Below are 18,634 nucleotides of genomic sequence, written 5' to 3' on the forward strand. Positions count from 1 at the left end.
GTAGAACGATTTATCTTTTGTCTCAAAGTAGGCCTCAGTTTCAGCAAGAACCTCTTCATTCGAGCGAAATTTCTTACCGGTAAGAACAACCAGTAGTCGGTGGGAGCCAAATCTGGCGAATACGGTGGATGTGGGAGTAATTCGAAGTTCAACTCATGTAATTTTGTCATTGTCGTTTCTTTGCAATTTCGGCCGTTAAACGCTCCAATAACGCTATATAATAATCACTGTTGATGTATTTTCCTTCTCAAGATAGTTCATGAATATTAGACCACGCACATCCCAAAATACCGAGGCCATAACCTATCCAGCCGTTTGTTGTGCTTTCGGGCGCTTTGGATGACGTTTACCAGTTGGTCTCCACTCAGATTGACGATCGTTTTGATTCCGGAGTGGATGGATCCATGTTTCATCCATTGTCACATATCTACGCAAAAATTCCGGTTTTAACGTGGCTAAACACTGCTCAGAATCATCAAGACGTTCTAGTTTTTGGTCAACAGTGAGCTCGCGCGGCACCCAGTTTAAACAGAGATTCCTCATAGTCAAATGTTCATGCAATATAAAGCCAACACGTTTTTTTGATATCTTTACAATGTCAGCTAACTCACGCAACTTCACTTTTCGATCATTCGAAACGATTTTGTGAATTTTTTTATGTATGCTGGTGGTACTGCCTCATTTGGACGTCCACTGCATTCTGCATCATTGGTGTCTCTTCGACAACGTTTGAAGTCAGCAAAGCAACGGTTAGTTTGAACGGTATTTTTCCCACCAAGAAGCAGTGAAAAATTAAAACACGAGATTGTTTATAACCCATTGTTTCGAAAATAACAAAAGTAGTGTCACACTTAGCACAATAACTCACAAACTTATGAGTATAATATCATTAAATTTCAACAGCTTTCTTTTGAAGGTTAGTACTAACTGTACCTAATAACTTCTATGTATCGGGCCCAACACTTTTCAGCCCAGGTAATAGATCACAATAGATCTGCAAAGTGCTTAGTGAACCCGGCCAGCTTCCGTAACACTAATCTAATTCATCTAGCTTAGAGCTGGGTTGAGAATGAGGTTGACAACTCTTTAGGCTCACGGCGCTCATCTAGATAATCTGCTAGGATCCACTGTGTGCCGGTACGTTACTTATAATAAGAGATTGATATGTGGCGGCAACGGAGTAAGCAACTATCCAGACCACCAGCGCTCATTTCAACTCCTATGTGTTCGTACCCTAAACAACATTCAGGCTACCAGCTTCAGAGCGTACGTGTCCATAAGCAAGCAAATTAGTGTTGCTTGCTTATCAACCACCGCAGTTGTAAAAGTTTTCAGCGTCATTTTAATTTGCGTGTCGTGTCGACTTCCTTACACCGATAATTGGATGTCATTGGGAATCACCTACGAATGCACCTTTAATTGTGATATTCGCACAGCGAAACTAAAGGAATGTCGATAATAGCGAATTATCGTGAGCGTATACAGGTATTCATTTCGATACTGGCAGCAATTTTCAGTCATATTGCATATATACTTGTTGTGTGTCAGAATTGGAATTCAACTACAAAGTAGTGTTATTGAGTGATTCAAAGAGAACCCAGTGGTCAATAATAACTGGTAAGACTAGACTTGAGGAATTGATCCCATTCTATCGTCGTTTGTTTTTGAATCCACAAATGAATATTTTTTTCCATGCGTTTGCTTACCTGTTTGACTTCTCTAAACCAATGAAATCATTATTACAATACAAGTAAAATTATTGTGGCATAAATGCGTCCGTATTGCAAAAGGTTTTTCACTTCTTTGTTGTTGAGTGTTTATAGGTTTAGGAATATCAGCAGATTTGAGACCAACGTGTACAGTGTGTTGTCGGTTTCGCAGAACTTTGCAATCATTATTCCTTCCTATGGATGACATCGACTTCGGTTCATTTGGTGTTCTTGTTGTTGGTGGGTTCAAATATCTCCGCTACTTCCACCTTACTGGTTTCTCAATTTTGTATGGTTTTGTGGTGCTCATCAATCAATAGTCCAATACTTTTTTTCTGAGTTTCAAATTATATGTCATTAGAGTCACTCACTTAACTCTCAATCATTCATCTCTGTTTCTCCGTACCGCTTTTCGGAGGCAGACATTTTGTATGTAGGTTAGTTTCAAGTTATAGATGTGCAATAATTTTTTTTTTAATATTTCAACTGAGGTGCCAGTCATGGGGAAAAGGCGCGTTCATAAAATGAAGTTACCTTTTCATCATTGTTTCTCCGTACCGCTATATTTTCGGAGACTGACATTTTCTATGTAGGTTTGTTTTATATTGTAGATGTGCAATAAGAAAGGATTTTTTAATATTCCAACCGAAGCGCCCCCTGGGAATAAAAGGGGAGCGTTTACATATGGAAAATACTTTTTCATCACTGTTTCTCTGTACGGCTATAATTTTGGAGGCTGAAATTTCGTGTGTAGGTTCGTTTCATGTTGTAAATGTGCAATAAGAAAGAATATTCCAACTGGGGAGTCTCCCTGGAGATATGAGGGGCCCGTTCACATATTAAAATTATCTTTTCATCACTGTTTCCTCGTATCGCCATATTTTTGAAGGCTTAAATTTTCAATGTAGGTTTGTTTTATATTGCAATAAAAATGAGTTTTGAAAATTCCAACTGGGGCGCCAGCCGCGAGGGAAAAGGCGCGTTTATAAAATGAAGTTACCTTTTCATCACTTTTTCTCCCCGCCCTTAAATTTCCGGCGTGTGAATTTATATTCAGTATCAGCATTGTACTCGTGCGGAGCCGGGGTGGGTCGCTAGTTGTCTATATATTGCCACGCATTTATACTTTAATTCTAAAATGTCGAATCTGGCGTTTGTTATGTGTTCAAGCTTAGTATCTGTTGTTGTATATTCATTGTTAAAACAAAAAAAAACAAATTGTGTTGAAAGAATTGAAAAAAGGACCAAGTTATCTCATACTATTCACTCTTTTCATGTGTACACATATACAGGGTGTCCCTGGACTTCCTCTTTTCCTCTCGGGAATGTATAGATGGGGTCAAAATATCACCAGTACTTCATATAACTTTTTTTCCTAAAAGTCTTCGTAACCAAGTTACGGGCCCTCGAAGTTACAAAATGAAAAATGTTTTTCTTTGATAACTTTTCAAATCCAAATTTTGGTAATTGACTAAACAAATGAATTCCGTCGATGAGCTTTCATGCAGGAGTCAGTTGTTTTGCTACAAAGTCAGGAACGGACTACCCCCGATGGTCCACACCCCAAAACTTTGAAATGACAGATATTTTTCAATATTTTTCAACAAAATAAGGTTTCTTTGGACAATTTTATGAATAAAAGTACTCGTGTGGAAAGTCGATCGGAGCAACGAGTCTTGATAAAAATGTAGTTCTACTCGACGACATCAAACCCGCTCGTCCACCATTATTTGAAATGAATAATTATCAAAGCAGAAATAATAATGATAACGTTAATTCAACAACATTTATAACAGGAATAATACAATGTATGCTAAAATGAAGTCGTAAACAAAAAGTACAGTACCTATATGGAAGTTTAAGTCACAATTGTGATGGCAGATATTTTTTCAAAAGAAATATCAAGTTCTGTAGATTCGTGGTGTTTTTAAACTAACAAGCTACTCTACTATGAAATATCGAATTCATTCCATATTTTGTATGTACATAATACGTGTGGAATAATCACGTTTCGTGTTGATCAGTTATCTGAATCTCATGAAACTCAACATTCGAATGTTTCAAATTCTTCTTCACAGCTAAACTGTTGAGGAGTTTCACTGATAATTATAATTTTATGGGAGAAATTCTTTAACACCAATCTAAATTTAGCTGAAAAAACGCACATCGGAAAAAATATTTACTATACTAATAAAAAGCAAACGAATGAACTACAAAAACGGCTGCACATGATCAGGTGAAAAATATCCAGGGAATAATTATGTTCAATTTCTTTCACAGATGTTGACAAAAAAACCTTTTAGAAAGTTTTGATAAAAAATGAGAAACTGGAATGCGATTTTGTTTTGTTGAGTGGTGCGTTGTCATATGACTATCATTGTATTGTCAATATTCTATAGGATATTTTGAATTTTTTTGATATGGCCGAACAGTTTACATTCAATGAATATGCAGATATGCATGTATTTTATGGACGAGCATTTTGTAATGCTGCAGAAGCTCGTCGTCTGTATTCCGAGCATTTTCCCAATCGAACGGTACCGTCAAGAGAAACATTCGAGCGTGTCGATCGCAGCTTGAGGGAGACAGGTATGTAATAATTGATAATTAATTTGAGCACGTTGTTTTATTTCGATATTATTGTACGTACAGTTTTGCCAAAATGAGGTGGTGAGGGCGCTCCTAGGACTGTACGTACCGTTGTATTGGAGGAAAATATTTTGGAAGCCGTCGCTGATGATCCTTCAATGAGCATCAGAAATCTATCAGAACAGTTCCATACATCCAAGTCCACTATTCATAGAATAATTAGGGAACAACTGCTCCACCCATTTCACATCCAGAAGGTACATGCCATGACACCTCAAGATTTTCCAGCACGACTGGAATATGCCAATTGGTTCATGGATAGGCAAAGAGAGGATATGACTTTTATTAATCGAGTTTTATTCACTGATGAAGCAGGTTTCAGTAGAGATGGAGTTATCAACTCTCATAATCTCCATATATGGGCCGAAGAAAATCCCCATGGGATATTGCAAACCAAACACCAACGGAAATTCAACGTGAATGTTTGGGCTGGTATCATAGGAAACCATCTTATAGGACCATTCGTTCTACAGGACCGATTGAATGGAGAACGTTATTTGGAGTTCATTCAGAACGATTTGAATGGACTTTTGGAACATGTTCCATTGCAAACCCGAAGAGATATGTGGTTTATGCATGATGGCGCTCCTCCTCATTTTACTTTGATTGTGCGTGACCATCTGAACCATATTTTCCACAATAGATGGATTGGTAGAGGTGGGCCATATTCATGGCCATCGCGGTCTCCGGATTTAAATCCATTGGATTTCTTTCTGTGGGGGCATCTAAAAAGCCTTGTTTACGCTACACCTATTCACACAAGAGATGCATTGTTGAATAGAACAACATTACATTGTGAAGCCATACGAAACGACCCTGGAATGCTATTTCAAGTACAGAGAGGGTGTCTTCGCAGACTAAGAAAATGTATAGAGAGAGAAGGTGGTCATATCGAGCAGTTTCTGTAGCGGATTTTTCATTTCTGTTTGCTCTTGAGGCTCTTGAGTTTCGTTAGTTAAACGTGTTTGCATTATAAAAATTCGTTATGAACATTTTACCTATCATTTCCATTTTCCTTAAAAACTAATATTTTCGAATAATGGTAGACATCTAAGGATAAATGTTGTTGAATTAACGTTATCATTATTATTTCTGCTTTGATAATTATTCATTTCAAATAATGGTGGACGAGCGGGTTTGATGTCGTCGAGTGAAACTACATTTTTATCAAGACTCGTTGCTCCGATCGACTTTCCACACGAGTACTTTTATTCATAAAATTGTCCAAGTAACCTTAATTTGTTGAAAAATATTGAAAAATATCTGTCATTTCAAAGTTTTGGGGTGTGGACCATCGGGGGTAGTCCGTTCCTGACTTTGTAGCAAAACAACTGTCTCCTGCAAGAAAGCTCATCGAAGAAATTCATTTGTTTAGTCAATTACCAAAATTTGGATGATTTTGAATATTCACTTGAAAAGTTATCAAAGAAAAACATTTTTCATTTTGTAACTTCGAGGGCCCGTTACTTGGTAACGAAGGATTTTAGGAAAAAAAGTTATATGAAGTACTGGTGATATTTTGACCCCATCTATACATTCCCGAGAGGAAAAGAGGAAGTCCAGGGACACCCTGTATATCCTCTGTTACAAGCAGTACATTCGTGATTGATAATATACATGTAGTTCATAACCAGTAGATTTCCATTGCTTATTATCCATGATTAATTATATTATTACTATAAAAAACTCCTTAACTATTAAACATTTGTGCTCATGGAAGTAAAAATTTATTAAAAAGTATTCGATGAATTTTTTCGAATATTTTTAAAGTTTATAATATCGTCGACAAATATAGGTAGTCTTTAAAGATTGACGAGCTATGGTACTCACGAACGTATTTGAAATCAAGTGAGCTTTAGAGTGAAAAAAAAACATTAGAGAAAAAAGAAAATTTCTAGTTACTTTTGGAACATATGATGTGTAATGTTTCTGGTAACTATTATTTTGAACTCCTTAAACTAATTGACACTTGAACAGAAATGAGGGAATATCAATTTGTAATTTTCACGTCTTGCCTTATTCAATTGCATTTTGCATGCAGTTTGCATTTTCATAAATAACTGCATTGTCTGTGAGCTTGATGTTCGAACCTTATAAATTTCGTTTGTTTACATTCAATAAACAAAACATGGTTGTAATTCACTTTTGGGATGCAAGATTTAAAAAAAAGGAGAGATATGTAATATAATAGTTTTCTAAACATTAAAAAACGAGAAGCAAAAACTACAACGTTGCAAAATATTACACAACATATGAATAATGCTTGTTTACTTCTCGATTCTCGTATCGATTTGTCTGTAACCAGGAAGAAATTATCATATATTACTTCAAAGTATCGTATTACCAAATTCGTGGAATATCTATTGAATTTATAAGAATTTTTACTGAGGATAAAATAGGTAATTAGGAATTGAATAGTTTTTCAAACCTGTTACGATTTTCTCATATAGTGTGTATCACTGATATATCTAGATCTTTTATAGTTTTTATTGAGTCACGATTTTTTATTTTGATAACTACTCAACTCTCATATTTTTAAATAAGTCATACACTACAGAGCCTTTTAGGAAATCCAAAAGACAAAGTCGATAATTCGGAAAAGTCTGGAATTTACGAAATTAAATGTAAGGACTGCGATGCAAAATATTATGGACAGACAAAGAGATCTATCAAAATTAGATATAAGGAACACTTAGCACACCTGAAATATGGAAGACCAAAAAAATCAGCAGTCGCCCATCATATTTTGTAAAACCACTTTATAGACTTTAGTTCATTAGGATTAGTTAGACAAGTTAAAAACAACAGGCGTCTAGATGCCTATGAGAGTGTAGAAATAAGTAAACATAATAATATTTTGAATAACGATGGTGGACCAATACCTAATACTATACTATGTAGCTCGTTAAAATAATATTTTAATTATTAGATTTACCTGACTATTTCATAAGGACACATTGTTGAATTAAGACTAGTAGATAAGGTGCTATGCTGTCGAAAATTTCGGTAAATTTTGTAGATTTTGTCACAATAGGACTCTGATGGAATGGTTTCGATCGGTTGCGGTTATTATGGTTATCTAGGACTGAAGAATGTAGAATGGCGACATCAAACGCGTTCGATATTTATACGGTATTTATTACATTCGTTCCACAGAAATAATGGAGATAATAGTATTGAATATTTTTAAAGGAAAAACCATTGCGATACCGGATTTGTCATAGAAATAAAATAAGTTGAATAAGTCAGTAAGGAACAACAATATTCACAGATTAATTTGAATAGAATTATTAATATTTTGTTGAAGTCGAGGAAAATTTGTATCGAAATTGTGACACGAAGACGAATGTGTACATAATTGAAATAGTTTTTTTTCTTCATTTTTACCATATTGTTTGTATAGGTATTATTAATATTTTACTTATTGTTAACTCATTTCAGTTCATAATAATTTGTTTACTTGATAAATTAGCGTTGTTAAACTTGTACGTTTAACACTCAGTATAATTTTTTTTATATTTTCATTTCGTAACTCATCTAGTAGAAATTAACAAAATTAGGATTAATGGTGCTGTTTGTAGCAATTGAGAAGTGAAAAACAATACAAAGGATACAAAGATGAACAACAGCGAGTAAAACTAGAATTGTCATGGTCAAACACAAATAAACATCCTATTAAGACGAACAACAAAATTCCATAAATGAGAAATATAATGCAGATGAAAATTGGGGAGGAACAATCGTTTTTTGGGGTTATGGGAGCAATAGTCAATACATGAATCTAAATTCTTATATATAAAAGAAAATAGTTACATAGTTCTGGTGCAGGTATTTTTAGTCGCAGACCCAGGACAGAAATATCAACCTGCCTAGGAACCTATGCGACTATATTTCAAGCGGAAATATACGCTATTGAATTGTGGGCGGCGAGATTAGAAGAATCCAACCTCATACTCAAGTCTATAAAAATATTCTCGGGCAGTCAAGCGGCGTTGGAAGCTCTTGGCTCCTACCGAGCAACGTCTTAATTGGTAGAATATTGCCAAAAACGACTCTTCTCAATGGGAAGACTTAACAGATTGTCTCTGGTCTGGATTCCTGGCCATACTGACCTGGAAGGCAATGAGGCTGGGGACTCCCTTGCAAAGGAGGGTGCTGCAAGCACCTCAATCGGACCAGAACCTGCCACTGGCATCGCTTTAGGCTTTGCCAAACAAATATTGAACACCTGAATGGCAAGAAGATTTATGGACTTCTGGCAGAATCTTCCACGATTGGCTCTCTCCAAGGCGTTTATTCGCTCTTCGAAGCTTGATACCAAACAGTTGTTGGACTACAGTAGAGATGAACTACGATGTCTAACAGGCCTCCTTACAGGTCACTGTCATTTGAATCATAATATGCAGAAACTCGGACTGTCGGAAGACAGTGTGTGTCACCTGTATTTGGAAAATGATGCAACAGCAGAGCATACACTTTGTGCCTATCCCGTTGGGGACCGAATCAAGTTTTTAGAGTTCGGCAGAGCCGTACTCTCACCATCTGACCTAAAAGACCACTCACCATACAAATTAATCGGCTTCGTTAAGAAGCTGGGTTCATTTAGTCGACTGTGAATATGTGTGAGCCACAATAAACCCTTGCGGGTTGCGGTGGAGGGTCGAATAGACCCACTCACTTTAGACTTAACCTAACCTACATTCAATAACGGCTGGACCGATTTTCATTAATTTTCATTTCTTGGATTTATCTACACTCCAAGTAGCATAATAACTAAAACTAATAGAAAAAAAAATGAACAAATTGATGATGTTCTTTTGCTAGGTTATGGCAGTTGTCCTGGTGCGCGCAAAGACAATTGTGGTTATGACATTTGTGATTGTGCGCGCATGAATAATTGTTATGTCGTAATAGAAGCAATATTTCGATGTGATCCACTTCAGATAAAGAAGAAATCGCACGAGAGGATCGCCGACATTTGTCAAATTTAACGAATGGTGAAACCAATTGGGAGCTTACATGTACAAAATAACTCTAGAAAAGCAAGCATTTATGGTGACAACTGCCAAGCCACGCTTGATGTTTAAAGTTATCAAAAGTGTGCTTGTAAGGATGCGTTATTTGGAATATTTGTACTGTCTAAGTTTCCCCAGTTTCTTCGTGGACAATTATTAAAAGCAAGCAGTGGTCATTTACCAGCAGGCAACTATCCTCCGAATACAGATTATCTGAGTATTGACACGAGATGGGTGAAAAGTGTGATATACATTTTTTACATATCATACATTAATATTAATTGTTTAGACGTAAAATATACCACTAAGCAAATATTGAATGATACATTACGGAATAGCTGATAAGCGCGACGAATTAACAAATGCGTTTCCCACATTACGAATATGACGTTAGTGTATATATTTCCGAATCGAATAGAATGTTTCACGAGTTCAATTATGGGGGCATGCCACTAAATAATTCGAAACCAATTTAGAGGTGCATTTGAGAAGTGATGGTTCTGATGACCTTATTTGAAATTTAGGAAAAAACCCCGAAGTATTGTGTTTCGAGTAATAAATTTTTTTTAGTTCCAAGAAATGCGGTTTAGCCGTTTTAACGGCTTCAAGGGAATGCATTATTTCAATAAAAGATTATTTTCCTTGATGCATAAAAGAAAGGAAACAGATCAGTTTTTTTATTTTTTTAATGAATTATAAAAAACTGATTCTGTATTTTTCTGATCACTTTATCGTATTACTTTTGTAACTTTTTAATTGTGGGATTAGAATATGTATTAAGCAAATATTTTCGTGCATAACAATACAGTACAGAATGAAGTAGCTCGACCTACGTTCTTGTTATTTTAACAAAATTTCAAAAATTATGGATTTTCTCTGTCTAATATCTTGAAAAATATTTTCAAAGAGTAGATGCAAACTTTTGAGTACGACTTTATTCCGAAGCATACAGATAAACCTTACACAGATCCAAATATTGACTCGGGTGTCGATATGAACAAACCTAGAAACTTATTTAGACTCGAGTGAAGAAGCAACTGATAAGATAGATTTTCTCTAAAATTTGGAAACGGTTTGCTTTCATCTACTCACAAAGAAAATCTCAGCCATTTAACAGCAGTCATTATTTTTCGTTCAGATCTAATTAATTGAACTGGGATTTTTTGAGTTGTCGAAATCGACTCATTGATTAGATAAGACCCTTCAAAGACAATTCTACATCTAATAGAAGCAATCTCGAAGTGTTTTTGATTTAGTTCCTATACTCGATCGAGACGAGAGAAAAGGTTTGATGTGGATTCGAAAAACAAACGACTAAAGAACGGTTGCACGATTTTTTAATTCCCTGTCGAGATGAAACTCAACCTTGATCATTTTCTCCCGATGTTGCCAACAGATGGTGCCATGAATTTCCACGTACAGGGCGAGCAAGGTTTTTTCGCGCAGGGCGATCCAAGCCACGCGATAGTTCAAGGCGATTATTTTTTGTCCAGTCTCGTCGAATTTCCTTTATCAGCAGATGTTTTGAATACTAACAGTAGTGGGGTTAATAGTGCTACCATGACTACAGTGGAGGGCATTATTAATGAAAGTGTTCCAACCCTTGATAGAACATCCATTTCAAGGATAAGGCCCAATGGATTACTGGCTAAATTGGGATTGCCTTGCCAGACAAGCGATAACTATGATTATCAGCAGTGCTACAGTTATTACTCTAATGGTTGCTATAATGTTTGCCAGTTCGTCGAAAGTGGTGATATCGAAGACATTTTGTGAGTATTTTTTATCTCGTATATTAAAAGTGCCTAACTCGTACCAGAGAATAACATTCCAACATAGCGGTGGTCTGACTTTTTCCTTTCCATTATTTAATAAATTTGTACAATTTGGCTCACCCTTGGAGTAATTATCCTTAATACGGATATTTTTTTCACGCTAGGAAATCGGTTATTATATTGAATAAAAATGTATTTGTTTCAGAATAAAATTATATTTATCGCTATCTTCTATATGTTCAAATTGAAAGGGGTATATTTTTTAGGAGGATTAATTTTTGGGAAAGAAAGCTTTAGGGTTTCTACTTCTCCATCTTTATACAAAAAAATGTGTGAATCTTCCAAAGAAAGGAAGGAAACAACCAAAGAGGTAACTCTATACAAAGCTGCGTAGAAGTAAAAGAAGTAAATTTCAGACACAAACTGGAAGTCAAGTTAAAAATGTTTATTGCATGATTTTCAAGAATAATTACAAAATGTTGTGAATGTGTATTGTGTTGTGTGGGGCCCTGCTAAAGGCTTATGCCTCTTCAGGGTTAGTGGGTTGTATATGTGGTGTCTTGTGTGATGATGTCTAGTGTATTGTTGTTTTAGTGTCATGTGTTCCTTTTGTTTTTGTTTGTTCCGTTAGAGTGGTCCGGGTCAGTTGCAGTGGTCGTTGGGGTTTTTATGGTACGGGTTGTAAGGCCGGGGGTCGTGGCTTCAGATTTCAGCTCCTTTCAGGACGCAGCTGCCCGCTATCTGATTCCAAGTGGGTATTCCCCTAGCTCTAGGATATCCTGGATCTGCTCCGGTGGATCTTTCATTGTTCCCAGGAGTCTGGCTGGAGGAAACGGGAGCTTCTTCCTAGGAATCCTTCTGGGTCCTTCACGAGGAGTCCACGGTGTGGTCAGCGAGTTGATAGCATCGGTGTTGCTACTGCTCATCGTTCTAGTCGCGTATCGTCCCTGAAGTTCCTGAAATCGTAGGTTGATTGGTGTAGTGTTTATTAGGTTATATAGGTTTTGGGATGGGGAGGTTGTGGATGTTGCGTAGGATTCTTCTCTCGGTAGTTAGGATACGGTGGGATAGTCTCGGGGGAAGCGTACAGTATATCATGAAAGATTTATAAGTATGTAGGAGAGTTTTACTGTCGCACCTTCCGAGCTTGCCTCTCAGTGCTTTTAGCAGGTTTGCTCTCTTCCGGACTCTTCCAGAGTTTCTCTCAGGTCGACCTTCCAGTTGGGTCCTCGTGAAAGTGACCCCCAAGTAGGACATCGAGTCCTGGAGTATGAGGTTTTCTCCTAAGAGTCTGAGGTGCAAGTTATCGGAATTAAGTTTAGGGCGGGTAGTGGTGTGAGGATGTCGGAATAAGATGGTTTGAGTTTTGGTGGGATTAATTTTGATACGCCACTTGTTGCACCACTGTTCGAAGTGGTCGATCATTTTTTGGTGCCACCGGAGGAAAAGTCCTTTCGAAATAGCTACTTTCATATAAACATTGAATTACACGAATATAAAATTATTTCGAAACAAAGCGTTGAGCGCTTTGAATAAAAAATTCAAAGCGTTTCATAATATTCTAAATCACTACAAAATACCCATTTAATTTCCCATGAAATTTGTTTTACTGTCGAGCAGTTTATATCTATTATTCACTTGTTGAGCATGAAATGAAATGTTAAACGCTGACAAATCCACTCGTGGCAGATAATTTATGGATGCGCAGTAGTTCTAGAAATAAAACTGTGGGACAGAAAGATCATAGTTTCCGACAAGAGTGAAACTACTTGGGTATTATATACTGTGGCAATACTTTGTATTGCAACGACTCGACTCTCACCTTCGACTTTATAAACATATTATAAATTTTCTTTGTAGAAGCTCTAACGATATTTTGCACCAAATGTCATCTAGAATGAAACTGAAACATTATGACACACCTTTTATAGTCAAAATTATCATATTGTGATTGTATTTATGGCTCTGAATTGATACAAGGTGCCGCATGGTGTCATAAAAATACAGAATAACTATTCGAAAATTCTACATTTCAGAAAAAATCAGAAAACCGGGCTGGTTGAAAGTCGATAAAATTGGTTTTCTTCATCTTCTGTAGCAACTCATGAGATTTTGCCGAAAAAGAAACCAGAATGTCCACTTTTCAACGTGTGATTCCCGTGTTTGGAATCACACGTTGAAAGGTAAGACTTCGTTAATCGTTAACTCGCACAAGTTTCGACTTCTGAGGGTTGTCGTTCGTAGGGGTACGACAGCTGGTTAACGGAAAAACAGATTTTAAACAGATTTTTTTTAAACTGACGAGAAATAAAACATTTCAATTCCAAAATATATGGCAAACTCTACAAATATTTGTAGTTCATGCAAAGAAATAACTTTCAGATACAAACTGGAAGAAAAAACCCTCTCACAGGGCCGTAGCGAAAAGAAAAAATAGAGGGGGGGGAATCGAAATTTTCCCAACCCCCACCAGCAAAATTTCCCAATTTTCAAAAAAATAAAAGCCAAGGGATTAGTTACTACTATAATATATTAATTTTCTTACTTAGCTATCCAAAGATTGGCTGAATGGTTATGCCCGTTAGGGTATGCACAAACAAAAATAAATTTTTTCAATTATAAAAATAATAATGGGAATTATTCTACTTTGGACCAAGGTCCTTTGTATTCCACCATATCCACCATGTATAGGAATATTCAATACAAATGAAAGGAAACAACACTTAAATAATATCGTGCTTATTGTTTTCTATCTTTTCGGCTCGAAATTTCCCGATATTTCCTAGCCGAAAAAAACATCGTAAAGTTGGGAATTTTGTAAAATTGTCACTTCAAAATTTGTGGACTGTTCAGGACTGTTCTTTTACTTGGGAGAAATTGAACTTTTTTGAAGTTTTCAAACAACTCAGAATTTCAAGGTATGGGATCTTCAAGTTATGCATGTTGGGAAATCCCAACCCTCTCCTGGTTCTTTTCCTTTCTTATTACCTTTCCCTTTCTTTTCTCTCATTTTTATTTTTTTAATTTTCATTCATTTTTTTACTATTATTTTTTTCTATCTTCACGGCCCAAAATTTCCCAACTTTTTCCCGAGTCGAAAAAGCAGGGAGGGAGACTCCCCCCATCCCCCCATGACGACGGCCCTGCCCTCTCGTAACAACTACTTTAATGTAAACATTGAATTTTTCAAAAAACATTATTTCATATTCAGTTTGTACTTCAAATATTCGTTATGGAATTAAATCAGATATCATTCACAGGATTGCTATACCATATAGTATATGCCTGCCTGCCTTATTGTCTCTTCAACACCAATCTGGATGACATTACAAAGTGAATCACTCAATTCATTCGTAAAATTAGGACTTTATGTTGTGAATGAGTTGAATTTACTCACGTCATCGACGACGGTACGTAATAACACTCATTTGATTTTACCCTGGCCCCGGCAGTTTGAATTGAAAGGGGTATATTTTTAGAAGAGGTTAATTTTTGGAAAAGAAAGGTTTTGACTTTCTACTTCTCCATCTCCATATAGATTTAACTCATTCGTGACATATATTCGTAATTTTATGAATCAATTGAGTGTCGTCATATGCTCTTTCATTTTGCTGGAATTTGTCCAAGCACGAGGTTTGTTCAATCACATGTTCACGAAAATCATTTGTTTGAGGAGGAAGTCATGAATGAGATTCTCGTCGATTTTGTCGTTCACTACTTGACAGTTGAAGTACCAAAAAAGGTTTAGTGTTAGATGCCGGCAAATGTTTCAAAAACAATTGTGAGTATTACCGGTATCAATTATGTAATAATTACCTATATTTTAATCATTTTCAAATCGTCCACATTGATATTCTGTGATGAATAATATACTCGTATGTACTCTTATCTAGTCACATAGTTGCACAATATTGTGTTATTATAATTGTTAAGTGTTGTTTGCCCTTACCACTGATTTGTTATGAAAATTCAAGGTTCTGCTTACTCATGCAATTGATCCCAGGTTTGTGTTTAATAAACCCTACAAACAAATAAAACAGAGCACAGAGTCAGATGCTATAAATGCAATAAGCATATATACAGACGGCTTAAAACCCAAAGAAGGATCAGGATGTGGAGTGTACTCCAGATCACTAAGCCTAAGGATTAAGTGGGGAACAGAAAAAAATACCAGCGTGGTTCTAACAGAACTGGCTGGTATCTCAATCGCCACAAAAGAAATAACCAGTAAATTAATTTCTGGCAAAAATAACAAAACAATCTGCACTGATACTAGACAAGCCCTAATAGCCTTGAACAGATAATGTTTTACCTCAGGCCTAGTACTAGAGTGCCACCAAGATTTAGCCAAAGCCTTGGTAGATAATAACATTATCCTGAGGTGGGTTGAAGGACACGGCAGGCGTAAAGGTTATCGCATTGCCGACTCTTTAGCTCTTTAGGAAGCGGCTAGACTAAGAATTTTAGGACCCAGTGACACCTACGGCCTGATGACGTCGACACACCCATGCTCAATCTCTAAAGAGATGGGATGGAATTGAAGGATGCAATCTTGCCAAGATCACCAGGAAAAATCTACGCTTAACAGTAGGATTTCTGACTGGCTACTGTCAACTAAGGAAACACCTCCATAATATAGGGCTAGTGGACACACTATGAAGATGAAGATGAAACTGTCGGGCATGTTCTATGCGAGTGTCCGGAGTTATCGTCAATAAGAGAGTGTGTTCGGCAAGTCTTGGCCTACACCTGCCGATATAAATGAGATGTCTCCTAGTGACCTGTCCACTTACCTGGAAAGGACAGAATGGACGATGACCTAGGAGGACAACTCCTCTCTACAGACACAGATACTCATTTACCATTTAACAATTTTTGCTATTTTCGCTTGACAAGAGGTAAATGAATAGAGCATTCCGCATAGGCGAGGTTTGTCTTATATGTAACTGTCAATGTAATTGAATTCTATAAATCTAATAATTCACAATGGCAATTATTTAATTCACACTTTCTATCTATTCACTTTCTTCGATAATGTTTGTGCTGTCAGTCTTCAGAAAAAATAAAGTCAAAAACCATATGAAACATTACATCTTGTTTTTAGCGGTTGATTTCTAACAGCCGTTTATAAGCAGATATGTTTTGTGAGTGTGATCTTGATCTTGTGGTTTGACATCTCACCTGTAATAGGCAATTTCACATAGTATATCTAGTATATCATTGTAGGATATCATGTGTTAGGAATCACACGTTAAAAGGTAAGACCTCGTTAGTCCTTAGCTCGCACAAGTTTCTCAACTTCTGAAAGTTGTCGTTCATATGGGGGCGGCAGCTGATTAACGGAAAAACAGATTTTGAACAGATTTTTTTGAACAGATATCTGAAAAATTCATCCTAACAAGATTCCTGTGGCTGGGATTAAATCAAATAAGCGTTATTACGTAGTTTTATTGTGACATGAGTAGGTTTACCTCATCCGTGGCATATAGTCGTATTATGAATTGAGTGTTTCATCTTGTAATGTTTTTTTTTACGGACAAACCACAAGCACTACAGAAAAAGTCTTAAGGCGCTCTCAGAGAGACGCCTGTGCGAAAATAGCGATTTACATTGGATTTGAATTGCTGGAGATTAAATCCATTTGGAAAAATGTTCTCAGGGAGTTTATTCCACATAAATGCAGTTTTCCAGATAAAAGAGTTCTTAAACAGTGAAGTTCGAGGTGTACTGAAATGAATAGTCACGGTCCGTCGCGTATTTCTGATATGCACCGCTTTTGGTGGAATAAAATGTGCCAAATCACTTGAACACTTCCCGAGAAAGTATCTATAGAAGAGAGACAAATCTCCAGCCTTTGTCCAATGTTCCAGGCTACCAAGGTTGCAGGCAGATGGCTCTTTTCGGGGTGGAATTCAACAACTTCAGGGTATGTTTGGGGGCAGAGCTCCATACATGAGAACAATACTCCAAAGAAGGTCTAATCTGAGCTTTACAAAGCATCAAAAGTTAATGAGGTGTGAACGGTTTTCTGTTTCGGAACAGTGTTCCAAGCTTTTGAGAAGCAGCCTTTGCAATTTCAGCCACATGATTGTGCCAAGACATATTGGTGCCCATTTTAACCTCCCAACAAACTTATCGAAGCAGAAAGCGGAATTGTCTGACCTGACATCATTATATCCGGTTCGGAGACATTTATCTTCTTGGAGAAAACGGATGCCTGAGTTTTTTTGGCTTTGAATTGAACCTGTTTACTTTCACTCCAATTCAAAATCACTTCTAGGTCCTGATTAAGATATGCAACCCCCTGCTGTCCGTGAAGATGTGCCTCCATAGCCGATGTCCTGGAATCCAAATGGAATAACGAGACAAGTGTGATATCCTCAGCAAAGCAATATATTGATGGTGAAACTATTCAGGAGATATCCATTACAAATTTTGCGGTATTAACAACAATTCTGCTTTACAATTTGAATAATCAATGTAAGAATGTAGCATCTTTCCGTCCAACCCATTTCCTGGAGTCTTTTAAGTCCACTAGATACTAGTTAGGACAACAAGAGGATTGTTCTGAATTCTTGGGGTTCTTGTTGAATACTCTTCGTGAGCAAAACAATAACAGAATTAATACTCCTTGCCGCTCTGGATTGAATGATTTCGTACAGTCTATCTCGACGTGTGTTTCTAAATATTTTGCTGGAAACATCCTCACTTGTTTATTTTGTAGTAAATGTTCAAGAGGTAGCAAAAACGTATGTGAATTTCTGGAACTTCATCTAGCATTTCTCAATATGACTAATAACCAGTACGTGCAAAGCTTATTATTAAATCATCTGAAAATGTAACTTTTTAACAGGTGATGATCGACTGTATTGCCAAACATGCGCCGAACTAACTGACTGTTATAAGGAAACAAGTATATCTGAGGCACCAGTCAATCTAAATACACTGATGATCTTCAAACATGACCCAACCTCTGACGGAAGTACCAAACTCGTATATAAGTTTGAAATAGATGATCACTTCAATCTAGCAGACCACTATTATAACCTTCATGCAGTCATTGTTCACTGTGGTTTTGGCGTTGAATCTGGTCATTATTACGTCTTGGTCAAAGACGAATCGGACTGGTTTAAGTTTGACGATAGTCGTGTCACTAAGTGACACGACTCTGGAGATACCCTACATTTTGTTTTATGAGAGAGAGGACATTGGCAGATCAAGATCTTCAGATGATGTGGTGCGGCAGGTTTTTCCGGGTTTTCCTGCAGCTGAAAAAGAAAATGCGCCACTGGAATCAATATAAACGCCCCGGAGCGCCAATTAATTTTTGTTGTTGTTTTATAATTTCATGATTCGTATTTTGGAAAGTGTTCTTATATACACATATTTAGATATTTTTAAGCAATATATAACCAGTAACAACTATGGTGACAACAATTGATCCTACGACAGATTGCAATTTTTTTCTCATTTCCATGACACAGAA

General features: G+C 36.7%; 1 protein-coding gene across 4 annotated transcripts in view; it reads left to right on the forward strand.

Annotated features, from left to right (window-relative positions):
- Positions 1-18,634, forward strand: part of LOC111508655 (hypoxia-inducible factor 1-alpha) — a 268,802-nt gene that overhangs the window by 71,400 nt on the left and 178,768 nt on the right. The window contains exon 1 of one of the 4 annotated variants that reach the window (XM_074180948.1): positions 10,627-11,145. The exons of 2 other annotated variants lie outside the window; for them this stretch is intronic. In XM_074180948.1, the coding sequence (XP_074037049.1) occupies positions 10,727-11,145 (419 nt within the window). In that variant the 5' untranslated portion in view covers positions 10,627-10,726. Of the gene's footprint in view, positions 1-10,626; positions 11,146-18,634 lie in introns of those variants that run through there. One more of the 4 variants, XM_074180947.1, reaches the window with a different exon arrangement.

The sequence above is a fragment of the Leptinotarsa decemlineata genome, unplaced genomic scaffold (genome assembly GCF_025532065.1).
Source record: "Leptinotarsa decemlineata unplaced genomic scaffold, Ldec_3_MD MMD2_tig00026307_RagTag_RagTag, whole genome shotgun sequence".
Taxonomy (NCBI): domain Eukaryota; kingdom Metazoa; phylum Arthropoda; class Insecta; order Coleoptera; family Chrysomelidae; genus Leptinotarsa; species Leptinotarsa decemlineata.